The sequence below is a fragment of the Dipodomys ordii genome, unplaced genomic scaffold (assembly GCF_000151885.1).
Source record: "Dipodomys ordii isolate 6190 unplaced genomic scaffold, Dord_2.0 Scaffold68, whole genome shotgun sequence".
In the NCBI taxonomy this organism is placed as follows: Eukaryota; Metazoa; Chordata; class Mammalia; order Rodentia; family Heteromyidae; genus Dipodomys; species Dipodomys ordii.
Window position 1 is genome coordinate 6312716 of NW_012267284.1, and position 13165 is coordinate 6325880.

The 13165-nt window shown below is 42.0% G+C and overlaps 1 protein-coding gene across 1 annotated transcript in view; it reads left to right on the forward strand.

The window, feature by feature from the left end:
• The window catches only part of Trrap (transformation/transcription domain-associated protein), a 103811-nt gene that overhangs the window by 10552 nt on the left and 80094 nt on the right, over positions 1-13165 (forward strand). The window contains exons 7-13 of the mRNA XM_013023405.1: positions 1534-1590; positions 3089-3214; positions 5460-5537; positions 6219-6307; positions 8066-8162; positions 8885-9023; positions 12646-12724. Coding sequence (XP_012878859.1) covers positions 1534-1590; positions 3089-3214; positions 5460-5537; positions 6219-6307; positions 8066-8162; positions 8885-9023; positions 12646-12724 — 665 coding nt within the window. The remainder of the gene's footprint in view (positions 1-1533; positions 1591-3088; positions 3215-5459; positions 5538-6218; positions 6308-8065; positions 8163-8884; positions 9024-12645; positions 12725-13165) is intronic.

Consider the following 13165-nt stretch of genomic DNA (forward strand, 5'->3'; position numbering starts at 1 on the left):
TTTTTTTTTTTGGCTTCTCTGTACGAATGTTCTCATCTGTTTTTCTGTAGCCAAAAATGTATATGAAAAATACAAACTAAGCCAGGTTTTGGTGGCCCACACCTGTAAATTGATGAGGTTGACATGAAACCAGCCCAGGTAGACAAGTACATGAAACTCTTAAAATTACCAACAGAAATCCTGGCTGGAGATGTGGCCCAAGTGGTAGAGCACCAGCCCAACAAGCAAGTTGAGCAAGTACAAGGCCCTGCATAAATCCCCGTACAAACAAAAAGACAAAACAAGAACAAAAATTACCCCCCATACTCTAGTAGATCCCACAGTTTTCTTGATGTGCCATCTAATTTTGCTGTAGTGGAATGTAAAAATATAAAAATGTGGTATCTTTTTTTTTTAAGCTCTACAAGCTGAACATCCACAACGTTGTCGCTGAATTTGTGCCCTTGATCATGAATACCATTGCCATTCAGGTTTCTGCACAAGCCAGGTGAGACTTCTTCCAGTTGTCATGTAGCTGCCTGCCACAGAGCTGTGCTGAAAAGTAATGCTCACTGCTGTCATTGTAAACTGATGAAAATTACAAGTTAAAATTTGGTAAAACCAGGTACCAATGGCTCAAGCTACACAGGAGGCTAAGATCTGAGGATTATAGTTGAAAGCCAGCCTGGGCAGTAAAGTCCATGAGACGCTTACCTCCAATAGATTACTCAGAAAAGTCTGGAAGTGGCACTGTGGTAGAGTGCTAGCCTTGAGGAAAAGAAGCTCAGGGACAGCACCCAGACCCGGATTTCAAGCCCCAGGACTGGCAAAAAAAAATTTTTTTTTTGGTAAAGTTTAATTGGTAAAGTTTAATTTGGTAAAGTTTTTTTAACTTACATTTTAGTGGTAATGATTATAGTTATTTTAGTCCCTTATTTTGAAAAGATGTTACAATACTTTGGTTTCTGTTGTCTTTTTTTTTTTTTTTGTCGGTTGTGGGGCTTGATCTCTGGGCTTGGGTGCTGTCCCTGTGCTCTTCAGTTGAAGATGAGTGCTCTACTGCTTGAGCCACAACACCACTTCCAGTTTTCTAGTGGTTAATTGGAGACGAGAGTCTCATGGACTTTTCTGTCCGGGCTGGCTTTGAATTATGGTCCTCATATCTCAGCCTCTTCATTAGCTAGGATTATAGGCACCCAGCTTTTTTTTTTGGTCAGTCATGGGGCCTGAACTCTGGGCTTGGGCACTGTCCCTCAGCTTTTCAGCTCAAGGCTGGTGCTCTACCACTTGAGCCACAGCGCCACTTCCGGCTTTTTTCTTTTTGCTTATGTGGTGCTGAGCCCTGGCTCAGGCATGCAAGGCAAGCGCTCTACCACTGAGCCACCTTCCTAGCCCCTTAGTAGCTCTTTTCATTCCTTTTATTTTACAGTTCATTTCCATTGCCTGTTTATCTTTTCTGCCATCTCCCCACCTGTTTTATGAGTTTTTGTACATTTAGGCAATTAAAAATTTCTGCTTTTAAATGTGTTCTTATACGTTTTTTTCTCTTTTTAGATTCATCATTTTTTGGATTTTGTAAAACAGATTTACAAGGAGCTTCCAAAAGTAGTGGTATGTTTTTACTGTAGTTTGGATATATTAACATTTATTATCTGGGATTTGTAGAAACATTTGAGAAGACATTGCTAATAATAGGGAAGGTTTAGTGATGACTAAAATCTAGGTTGATAAATAGAAATCCAAAGATAAAAATTCTTTTGATTTTTAGCTGGGCACCAGTGGCTCATGCCTATAATCCTAGACTCTTGGGCTGAGATCTGAGGATTGCAGTTCAAAGCCAGCCTGGGTAGGAAAGCAGTGAGACTCTTATCTCCAATAAACTACTCAGAAAAAGCCGGAAGTGGTTCTGTGCTCAAGTGGTAGAGTGCTAGCCTTGAGCACGAAGAGGCTTAGCAATCAATACTCAGGCCCTGAGTTCAAGCCCCAGGATTGAACAAAAAAAAATTCTTTTGATTTCCTTATTTAGCTTAAAAACTTTTTGTTTATGTTAATTAATTAATTTTTTATTGGTTGTAGGGCTTGAACTCTGGACCTGGGTGCTGTCCCTGAGGTCTTTTGTTCAAGGCTAGAGCTCTACCACTTTGAGCCACAGTGCCACTTCTGGTTTTCTGGTGGTTAATTGAAAAGTCTCACGGACTTTTTTGCCTAGGCTGGCTTTGAACTGTGGTCTTCAGATCTCAGCCTCTTAAGAAGCTAGGATTACAGGCATGAGCCACTGGCGGCTGGCTAAAAACTTCTATTTTTTTTGTTAACATAAAAGCAGTAAATTTTTATTGTAGAAATTTTAGTAGAAGCAAACAGTTACCCAGAATCTCATTTGAAAGCAGCTGTTACCATTGAGGTTTTGTCTTATTTTTCACTTTGTGCATTTTATATAAATGATGGAGCTCAAAAATCTTTTTTGGTTGCTGGTGCTGGTGGCTCATACCTGTAATCCTAGCTACTCAGGAGGCTGAGATCTGAGAATTGTGGTTCAAAGCGCAGGAAAGTCCGTGAGACTCTTATCTCCAATAAACCACTAGAAAACCAGAAGTGGTGCTGTGGCTCAAGTGGTAGAGTGCTGTCCTTGAGCTGAAGAGCTGAGGGACAGTGCCCAGGTTGAGTTTAAGCCCCACAACCAATTAAAAAAAAAAAATCTTAGCCGGGCGCTGGTGGCTCACGCCTGTAATCCTAGCTACTCAGGAGGCTGAGATCTGAGGATCGCAGTTCAAAGCCAGCCCGGGCAGGAGAGACTGTGAGACTCCTATCTTCAATAAACCACCAGAAAACTGGAAGTGGCGCTGTAGCTCAAGTGGTAGAGCGCTAGCCTTGAGCTGAAGAGCTGAAGGACAGTGCCCAGACCCAGAGTTCAAGCCCCATGACCGACAAAAAAAAAAAAAAATCTTTTTTTGGGGAGTAGGTTTATATTTTGATCTTTATATGTAAGTATATCATTTTTTTCTAGGGTATTAATAAGTATAAGCACTTTGCTTTCTACTACTAAATATTGCTTATATTTTTATAAGGTATGTTTTGTTTGACTGTGGCAATTTTGATTGTTTTGATGTAGAATCGCTATTTTGAGAACCCTCAAGTAATCCCCGAGAACACAGTGCCACCTCCAGAAATGGTTGGTATGATAACAACAATTGCTGTCAAAGTCAACCCTGAGCGGGAGGATAGTGAGACACGGACGGTAGGTTTTGGTAGCCGGCCCACCCAGTTTATCTACTTTCCTGGGGCTCCTCTACTTGGCAGAGGATACAGTGTGCTACTAGGTTTTTAAAGACCACTGAAGTTTTTTCTCTCTCTCTGTATTTTTTAATATTTGGAGGCATTTAATGTAAGTAATAGATATATTATAAATAAAACAAATAGAAATAGATGTGAAAATAAATCTATATCTGGTCAGAGCCTCATTCAGGCAGAAGTGGTGAAAATGAACCATTGGATCTGAGGGAGACCAGGATACAAAGATCAGTGTGTCTTGGGATGTTAGTGAAGTCCTTGAAGTTATAAAGTTGTTGTTTGAGCATTGGGCCCCAGGACAATTCCAGAACAGTGTCCTAGCCCTACTTCTTGGCTTTTCTGACATTGGGGATCCTTCTGACCTTATTTCTTTCTCTTACTGTCTTGAAAACCTGGCTTGTGAGATTTTGTGTAGGTAACACTGTTTAGAGATAATATGTTGTATTGTTTATGTAGTGTCTGCCACATATTGAGCTTTTTTGAGTGGGGGATTACTGGGAATGGAACTCAGGGCCTTGTGTTTGCTTAGCAAGTGATCTATCTCTTGAGCCATGCCTCTGGCCCCAATGTTGAGCTGTTGCCATAATGCATATTCATAGCATTGAATTAAGAATAGTTCATTGCCTGTGCTTGTCTTACTGAAATGATCGTGTGGAATTTTTCAGTTTGTACTAAGATGAACATGAGACTTGGGTTTTTTTTTTTTTGTCGGTTGTGGGGCTTGAACTCTGGGCCTGAGCGCTGTCCCTCAGCTCTTCAGCTCAAAGCTAGCGCTCTAGTGCTTGAGCTACAGCACCACTTCCCTTTTCTGGTGGTTTATTGGAGATAAGAGTTTCACGGACTTTCCTGCCTGGGCTGGCTTTGAACCTCGAACCTCAGATCTCAGCCTCCTGAGTAGGTAGGATTATAGGCGTGAGCCACTGGCACCCGGCTAGACTTGGGTTTTAAGTAATAATTTCACTACTTCATTTTTCTTAGGAAGTTTTTGTGTCACAATGATTTTTCCTTATCTGTTCATAACCTTTTTGCTGCTTTTTGTTCTTAAATATTTTCAGTTATATGTGGTGTGTGGTGTACAGTGTTGGGTAGGTGGCTCAATGGTAGAGTGCTTGCCTCGCATGCATGAGGCCCTGGGTTCGATTCCTCAGCCCCACATAAGCAGAAAAAGGTGGAAGTGGTGCTGTGGCTCAAGTGGTAGAGTGCTAGCCTTGAGCTGAAGAGCTGAGGGACAGTGCCCAGGCTCAGAGTTGAAGCCCCACAGCCAAAAAAAAAAAAGGTGGTATACAGAGTAGTTACAGTTATGTAAGTCAGGAAAAGGGTACATTTTTTTTGGACAGTGTCACCCCTTCTCTTACTCTCTCGTTTTTCCCTCCCATCTCCTTTTTTGTTTTGAGAGGCCTTTCATTTTTGTTCTTATATATAGAAAATAACTTTACAAATATCTGAGTAAAACAGGTAATTTTTATTTTTTTATTAATATTATTTTCTTTTTCTTTTTCCTGGGGCTTGAACTCGGGGCCTGGGTGCTGTTCCTGAGCCTCTTTGTGCTCAATTGCTTAGCACTCTACCACTTGACCCACAGTGCCACTCTGGATTTCTCTTAAGTAGTTTATTGGCGATAAGAGTCTCATGGACTTTGCTGCCTGGGTTGGCTTCAAACTATGATTCTCAGATCTCAGCCTCCTGAATAGGCATGAGCCACAAGTGCCTGGCAAATATTTTAAGTGAACTAATATTATCATAATTATTTTTCTCGGGCTGGGACGGTGGCTTAGTGGTAGAGTGTTTGCCTCATATGCATGAGGCCCTGGGTTTGATTCCTCGGCACCACATAAACAGAAAAAGCTGGAAGTGGTGCTGTGGCTCAAGTGGTAGAGCGCTAGCCTTGAGCTGAAGAGCTGAGGGACAGCGCCCAGGCCCAGAGTTCAAGACCTATGACCAACAACAAAAAAAATTTCTTTCTCTTTGGGTGGATTTTCCTGTTTTTTGTTTTTTCCCAGTGTAATTACATTAGAAAACATAAAATCCTTCACATTAAATAATAGTTCTGTGTGCTTAGAATTTTCATCTCAGTTATTTGTAAAAATTTGAGTGTGTTTTCTTGCTTCACTGTAGTGATGCTTAGCAGTGGGAACTGGCTGGGCTCTTGTTGGTGCCACAGTGATAACCACATTCTTCTTTGCATCTTACAGCACTCCATCATTCCAAGAGGATCACTTTCTCTCAAAGTGTTGGCAGAATTGCCCATTATTGTTGTTTTAATGTATCAGGTAAGTGTATTGCTTTTTAAATTTTTTTTTTTTTTGGTCAGTCATGGGCTTGAACTCTGGGCATGGGCGATGTCCCTGCGCTCTTCAGCTCAAGGCGAGCGCTCTACCACTTGAGCCAAAGCACCACTTCTAGTTTTCTGGTGGTTTATTGGAGATAAGAGTCTCACAGAGTTTCCTGCCCGGGCTGGCTTTGAACCGCGATCCTCAGATGTCAGCCTCCTGAGCAGTTAGTATTATAGGTATGAGCCACCGGCGCCCAGCTTGCTTTTTAATTTTGTTTCCTTTTTTTTTTTTGGCTTCTCTGTACGAATGTTCTCATCTGTTTTTCTGTAGCCAAAAATGTATATGAAAAATACAAACTAAGCCAGGTTTTGGTGGCCCACACCTGTAAATTGATGAGGTTGACATGAAACCAGCCCAGGTAGACAAGTACATGAAACTCTTAAAATTACCAACAGAAATCCTGGCTGGAGATGTGGCCCAAGTGGTAGAGCACCAGCCCAACAAGCAAGTTGAGCAAGTACAAGGCCCTGCATAAATCCCCGTACAAACAAAAAGACAAAACAAGAACAAAAATTACCCCCCATACTCTAGTAGATCCCACAGTTTTCTTGATGTGCCATCTAATTTTGCTGTAGTGGAATGTAAAAATATAAAAATGTGGTATCTTTTTTTTTTAAGCTCTACAAGCTGAACATCCACAACGTTGTCGCTGAATTTGTGCCCTTGATCATGAATACCATTGCCATTCAGGTTTCTGCACAAGCCAGGTGAGACTTCTTCCAGTTGTCATGTAGCTGCCTGCCACAGAGCTGTGCTGAAAAGTAATGCTCACTGCTGTCATTGTAAACTGATGAAAATTACAAGTTAAAATTTGGTAAAACCAGGTACCAATGGCTCAAGCTACACAGGAGGCTAAGATCTGAGGATTATAGTTGAAAGCCAGCCTGGGCAGTAAAGTCCATGAGACGCTTACCTCCAATAGATTACTCAGAAAAGTCTGGAAGTGGCACTGTGGTAGAGTGCTAGCCTTGAGGAAAAGAAGCTCAGGGACAGCACCCAGACCCGGATTTCAAGCCCCAGGACTGGCAAAAAAAAATTTTTTTTTTGGTAAAGTTTAATTGGTAAAGTTTAATTTGGTAAAGTTTTTTTAACTTACATTTTAGTGGTAATGATTATAGTTATTTTAGTCCCTTATTTTGAAAAGATGTTACAATACTTTGGTTTCTGTTGTCTTTTTTTTTTTTTTTGTCGGTTGTGGGGCTTGATCTCTGGGCTTGGGTGCTGTCCCTGTGCTCTTCAGTTGAAGATGAGTGCTCTACTGCTTGAGCCACAACACCACTTCCAGTTTTCTAGTGGTTAATTGGAGACGAGAGTCTCATGGACTTTTCTGTCCGGGCTGGCTTTGAATTATGGTCCTCATATCTCAGCCTCTTCATTAGCTAGGATTATAGGCACCCAGCTTTTTTTTTTGGTCAGTCATGGGGCCTGAACTCTGGGCTTGGGCACTGTCCCTCAGCTTTTCAGCTCAAGGCTGGTGCTCTACCACTTGAGCCACAGCACCATTTCTGGCTTTTTCTGCTTATGTGGTACTGAGGAATTGAACCCAGGGCCTCATGCATGCAAGGCAGGCACTCTACCTCGGAGCCACTTTCCTAGCCCCAGTTTCTGTTATCTTGTAAGTTTAGAAGTGTTAATTTAGCCAGGCACCACCAGTGGCTCGGGCCTGTAATCCTAGCTACTCAGGAGGCTGAGATCTGAGGATCCTGGTTCCAAGTCAGCCAGGGTAGCAAAGTCTGTGAGACTCTTATCTCCAATAAACCACTAGAAAACCGGAAGTAGTGCTGCAGCTGAAGAGGTAGAGTGCTCACCTTGAGCTGAAGAGTGCAGGGACAGTGCCCAAGCCCAGAGTTCAAGCCCCACAACTGACCTCCCCCTCCACCGCACCCTGGGAAAAAGAAAAAAAAGTGTCATTGAACATTACTGAGACTTGTGGGATGTCTGTGCCTTTCTCACTTTCAAGCCTTTGTTCTCGATGTTTCTGTTGACCACTAGAGAGTTCTTTAACTTCTTAGGGACACCTCACCAAACGCCATACAGGCTAATACCACACTCATTCTTTTGAGTCTTTTCTCCAATTTCATAGCTTTCTTCCTCAGACCTTTATGGCTTACTGTTTTGACTTGTGGTCTCTCTGGCTGAGGCAGTTGAGGCAGGGTCTGATGTGACCCCCAGCCCTGGACTTGTATTGGGTGGACATGCGCACATTCCCCACATCTGTGTTGTGTTGGCTTTGTGCCACTTGCATTGTGGCTACTGTGAAGTGGTTTGGCACACTGCTTGCTTTAGGGTCTTTAAGCCCTTTGTATTATTTGGAAGTGCAAAGAAGTAGAGATGTATTCCTATTGCTTCTGTGTTCTAGTCTGGATAGAAATGAACTTGGTCCTGCTGTTACAGGCATTTAATTAATGGCACCTAAAGAGTGAGGGCTAATACTGTAAATTTTATTCAATTTTATTCCCTCTCAGGCAACATAAGCTTTACAACAAGGAGTTGTATGCTGACTTCATTGCTGCTCAGATTAAAACATTGTCATTTTTGGCATATATCATCAGAATTTACCAGGTGAGTTTGCTGACTTTTTATGCAGTAAAAGTCACCATTTGTGAGTGTATGCTTTGAGTTGACAGTTGCTAACTGTGATAAATCCAGCATGTCAAAATATAGAACATTCCTGTCACCATGGTATTTCTTCATTTTGTTGCTAATCCCTGCACATGGTGGTGTTTTCTGCCTCCAACGTTTTGCCCTCTTCATTGTCACAGAGATCAGCTCATCCATTGCATAGTGAATACAACTTGTTGAGTGACTACTTTCACTTAGCAATAATGCTGAAAGCTGTCCTTGTTATTTCATCAAGGGTGGAATTCTTTTTTTTTTTTTTAAATAATGTTGGTTGTTAGGCTTGAACTCAGGGCCTGGGAACTCTCCCTGAGCTCTTTTACTCAATGCTAATGTTCTACCACTTTGAGTACCAGCTCCACTTGTGGTTTTTGAGTGGTTAATTGGAGAAAAGAGTCTCATTGGAACTTTTCTGTTAGGGCTCTCTTCCAGCTGTGATTCTCAGATCTCAGCCTTGTGAGTAGCTAGGATTATAGGCTTGAGCCACCAGTGCTTGGCAAGGGTAGAATTCCTTTAGTGTAGGCTGTTGTCTTACTACATCATCTACCTTAGTAAAATCCCATAAAATGGGAGGTTTAAACAGCACACATATTAGTCGCCAGCACCTGGCAGTTTGGAATTTTCTTCACCATCCTGGCAACGTTATTGTTGTTTCCCTCTTACAGGAGCTGGTAACCAAGTACTCGCAGCAGATGGTAAAAGGAATGTTACAGTTGCTTTCAAATTGTCCAGCAGAGACTGCACATCTCAGAAAAGAACTTTTGATTGCTGCAAAACACATCCTTACCACCGAACTAAGAAACCGTATGGCTGTCTTTCCTTCGAATGCTTGTCTGAGCCTGTTGGCTTCTTGGCGGTGGGGGTGGGGCTCCGTGGCAGTCCATGGTTATGCTGCTGCATCTCCACATGTACTTTTTATTTAGTTGCTTTCGTGAATGTATATTCTTTTTTTCTTCTTGCATCATCTCTGATTGCCTGCCTATACTCCCAGTCTCTTCGCGGCATAAGGGGTCTCCTTTTATCTTTACAAAATCCTCAATGTGCTGTTTATTTCCTTAGCTTAAGTTATGAATATCTTGACTGATACTTTGCTGCCTTTCTAAATTTTTTGGAATTGCAAGTAGCTATTGCTCAATTATAGTTAGCAGTCTTTAAAAGAAGAACAAAGTATGGTTCCACTGTTCATTGCTGTGACAATGATTATTTCTATGCATAAGGCTGATTTTTTTCTAATCTGATAATTCACCAGATTGATTTTTACTGATCTTATACTTTTTCTGTGAATATTGGTGGATAGTTATTAATACTTTGCTTATGTGATATGTCCAAATTTTAGATTAAAGTTAAATCCTAATGATTTAGAGACGTTAAGTCATTCAGAACAGTTGTTTTATTTATCATGAGCTTGTAAACCAGAGAGTGAGTAAAACTGAGTGTGGGCTTCCTTACAGTTTTTAAACATGAAAGTAAAGGTTGCAGTCTGCTTTCCCATATGGATTCAAAAGCAAATTATTAGTTATTTAGCCACATTTGGAGATCATACACTGCCTGGGCCTCTGCTTGCCTCCAGAGCTGCCTAGCTGCCATTGCCACTTGGCTGGGATGCTTCCTTTGCAATGTATGGCCTTTCCTCCATTTTCAACTCTGAACAATACAGAAAAGAAGAGCTTTAAGGGGCTGGGAAAGTGATTCTGTGGTGGTGTGCTTGCCTTGCATGCATGAGGCCCTGGGTTTGATTCCTCAGCACCACATAAGCAGAAAAAGCCAGAAATGGTGCTGTGGCTCAAGTGGTAGAGCACCAGCCTTGAGCTGAAGAGCTGAGGGACAGTGCCCAGGCCCAGAGTTCAGGTCCCACAACCAACAAAAAAAGAGCTTTGAGAAACATACCAAATCCTGTTTATAGTTGACCCTTGGTATGTGTGGATCTCTGGTTCTAAGGAGACTGCCTCAGAGAAAATCCACAGATGCTCTGATGCAGTGTGTTCAGAGCTATGCTACAGGTACTTGATTTATTCTTCCCATAGCACCATCCAACTTCTGCTAAAGGCATGTTGCCCCTCAACAAATATATGACAGTTGCTTTATCATTTAAATCAGAGCACATTACAGCCCTTATTGGCTTGGTAAAGGAGTACCACATTTTTACCTTGCTTTAGGGCATCATTTGCTTTTTGGGAAGCAATATAACCCAATTGGTGATAACATGGGACTGATGGAGCTTCTCAGATCAAGTGATGAACATGCAGTAATTTGAAATATTTGTCATTGCAGTATTTTTTTGTTTGTGTGTTAGTCCTTGAACTTGAACTCAGGGCCTGGCCAGTGGCCTTGAACTCTCTGCTCAAGGCAGGCATTCTGCCTCTTGAGCCACTTCTGGCTTTTTTGGTAGTTTAGTGGAAGTAAGAGAGTCTCATTCTTGCCCGGGCTGGCTTCAAACTGCAATCCTCATATCTCATCCTCCTAACCAACTAGGATTATACGCGTGAGTCACCAGTGCCTGGCTAATAGTGCAATTTGGAAAAAAAAATTTAATTTATAAGGTAGCTGCACTTGGTCAAAAGCAAGTGTAATGAGTGAATATGGCAGCTTACTGTACTGAGATGTGACCTGTGTCTCTGTTGCCACTGTCACATTGCCTTCCCAGTGTCCCTGTCACAAGTGTAGTGTAGTGAGGTTTGCGATTTTGTCTGAGCAGCTGGGTAGTATGAGGTGTCCACGTGTGGCTGTGTGGTTGTCAGGGTTCCCAAGTAGATCCCTGATTAGAACTGCACAATCGGGCTCTTTTTGGCCATAAAGTGTGATGTTAAGTCATTGTCAACACTTGCTCACCTGGGTTGATCCAGGCTGCTCTTGTCCAGGCTCTGATCTTCTTAGACCCCTATTGAGTTCAGCTTTTAGAGTACTCTTTTGGAATGGTCTCTAATCATTGAGTTTTTGTGTGTGTGTGTGTGTGTGGTTTTTTTTTTAAAGCAAACTTGGTTTTGACCTTTGTAGTAAGTAGTCCCTGGATTTGAGTTGGTAAAAGCATTGCATCTCAGAAAGGATAATTGGGAGAAATAATAGTAAAAAGACTCATGCCATTAGTTACCATCACACATGAGTTTCATCATTTTCTTTTAGTCTTCCTCTTTTTTTTTTTTTTTTAAATGTGGGGCTTGAACTCAGGGCCTAGGCTCACTGTCCCTGAGTTGTTGTTGTTGTTGTCGTCGTCGTCGGTTGTGGGGCTTGAACTCTGGGCCTGAACGCTGTCCCTCAGCTCTTCAGCTCAAGGCTAGTGCTCTACCACTTAAGCCACAGCACCACTTCCAGTTTTCTGAGTGGTTTATTGGAGATAAGAGTCTCATGGACTTGGCTGCCCGGGCTGGCTTTGAACCGAGATCCTTAGATATCAGCCTCCTGAGAAGCTAGGATTACAGGTGTGAGCCACCAGTGCCCAGCTCTTAGCCTTCTTTCTTTGATATCTGAAACAATACCAAGTGGCAACCCATTTGTACTAATTCTGAGGAACTCAATGACTTTGAGAAATCCTGAGTGTTCTTAGCAGAATCTCACTGTTTTTGTAGAGATTTCTACTTTGGAATCATGTAGAAGCTATGGGAGCCAGTGGCTATGCAGTTCAGTTTCATTATTTGCAGTTTTAATCTCTTTGTCAGCTTTCCAGCATTGGGTATCTGTCCCTTTCATCATTCCTCTGTGTCTCCTGAATCTCAACCACCTTTACCCCCTTCTGATGTCAGGAGATTGCTTGTTGCTGCTTTCCAGTAGCATTTGGCATTTCTGGTGTTGCCTTGCTTTGGAAATTAACCAATAATGCATATTGTGTCTCAAGGATATAATTTTTAATGGCTCTTTGCTGGTGCAAGTGACTTGACTTACTGAAACTGGGCTGGCCATATTGTCAGGCTTGTTCCACAGAACCTAAACATCCATTGGATATTTACTTCACTTAGCTGGTTTTTTTTTTTGCTGGTACCAGTGTTTGAACTCTGGGCCTCATATTTGCTCAACTTGTTTGTTTGTGGCTGGAACTCTACCAGTTGACCTATGTATCCAGCCCTGCTTTTTGCTGATGGAGTCTCACAGACTTTTCTACCCAGGATGGATTTGAACCATGATCCTCTAGATGTCAGTTTCCTAAGTTGCTAGGATTACAGGTATGAACCACGAGTGTCTGGCTTATTTTTCTTATTTTTAGTTTATTCTCTGACGCTGAACATGACCCATGACATCTTCGCAGGTAAATGGTTTCGGTAGCCCAGCAGAGTCAGTGCCTTAGTCTGAGACAGCACATGTCCCTTTCTGCTCTCCTATGTGTCCATTTTCTTTGCTTAACAGGGTTCACACTGGCAGCTTTGAAAGTACTATGAAGTAGTTTTGTGTATAATTGCTCTTGTAGATGATATATGCAATATGTTTTGTTTTCTAGAGTTTATTCCTTGCATGGACAAACTGTTCGATGAATCCATACTAATTGGCTCAGGATATACTGCTCGAGAGACTCTACGGTATGAAATGAGATGAATTATATCTGGTTAAACGCCAGGGGTAGTAATGAATGGGACTTATTGTTATGAGGTTTTTTTTTTTTTTTTTTGGGTCTGGTCATGGGGCCTAAACTCTGGGCCTGGGCACTGTCCCTCAGCTCTTCAGCTCAAGGCTAGCGCTCTACCACTTGAGCTACAACACCACTTCCGGCTTTTTTCTTTTTGGGTTATGTGGTGCTGAGGAATCGAACCCAGGGCCTCAGGCATGCAAGGCAAGCGCTCTACCACTGAGCTACTTTCCCAGCCCTGTTAGGAGTATTTTAATAGATGCAGTTGGGCTTCGTCTTATAAATTGGATTTTTTTTTTTTTTTTTTTGTGGGGAAGCAGTACTGGGGCTTGACCTCAGAACTTGGGTGTTCTCCTTTAGCTTTTTTGCTCAAGGTTGGCACTCTCTACTTTTT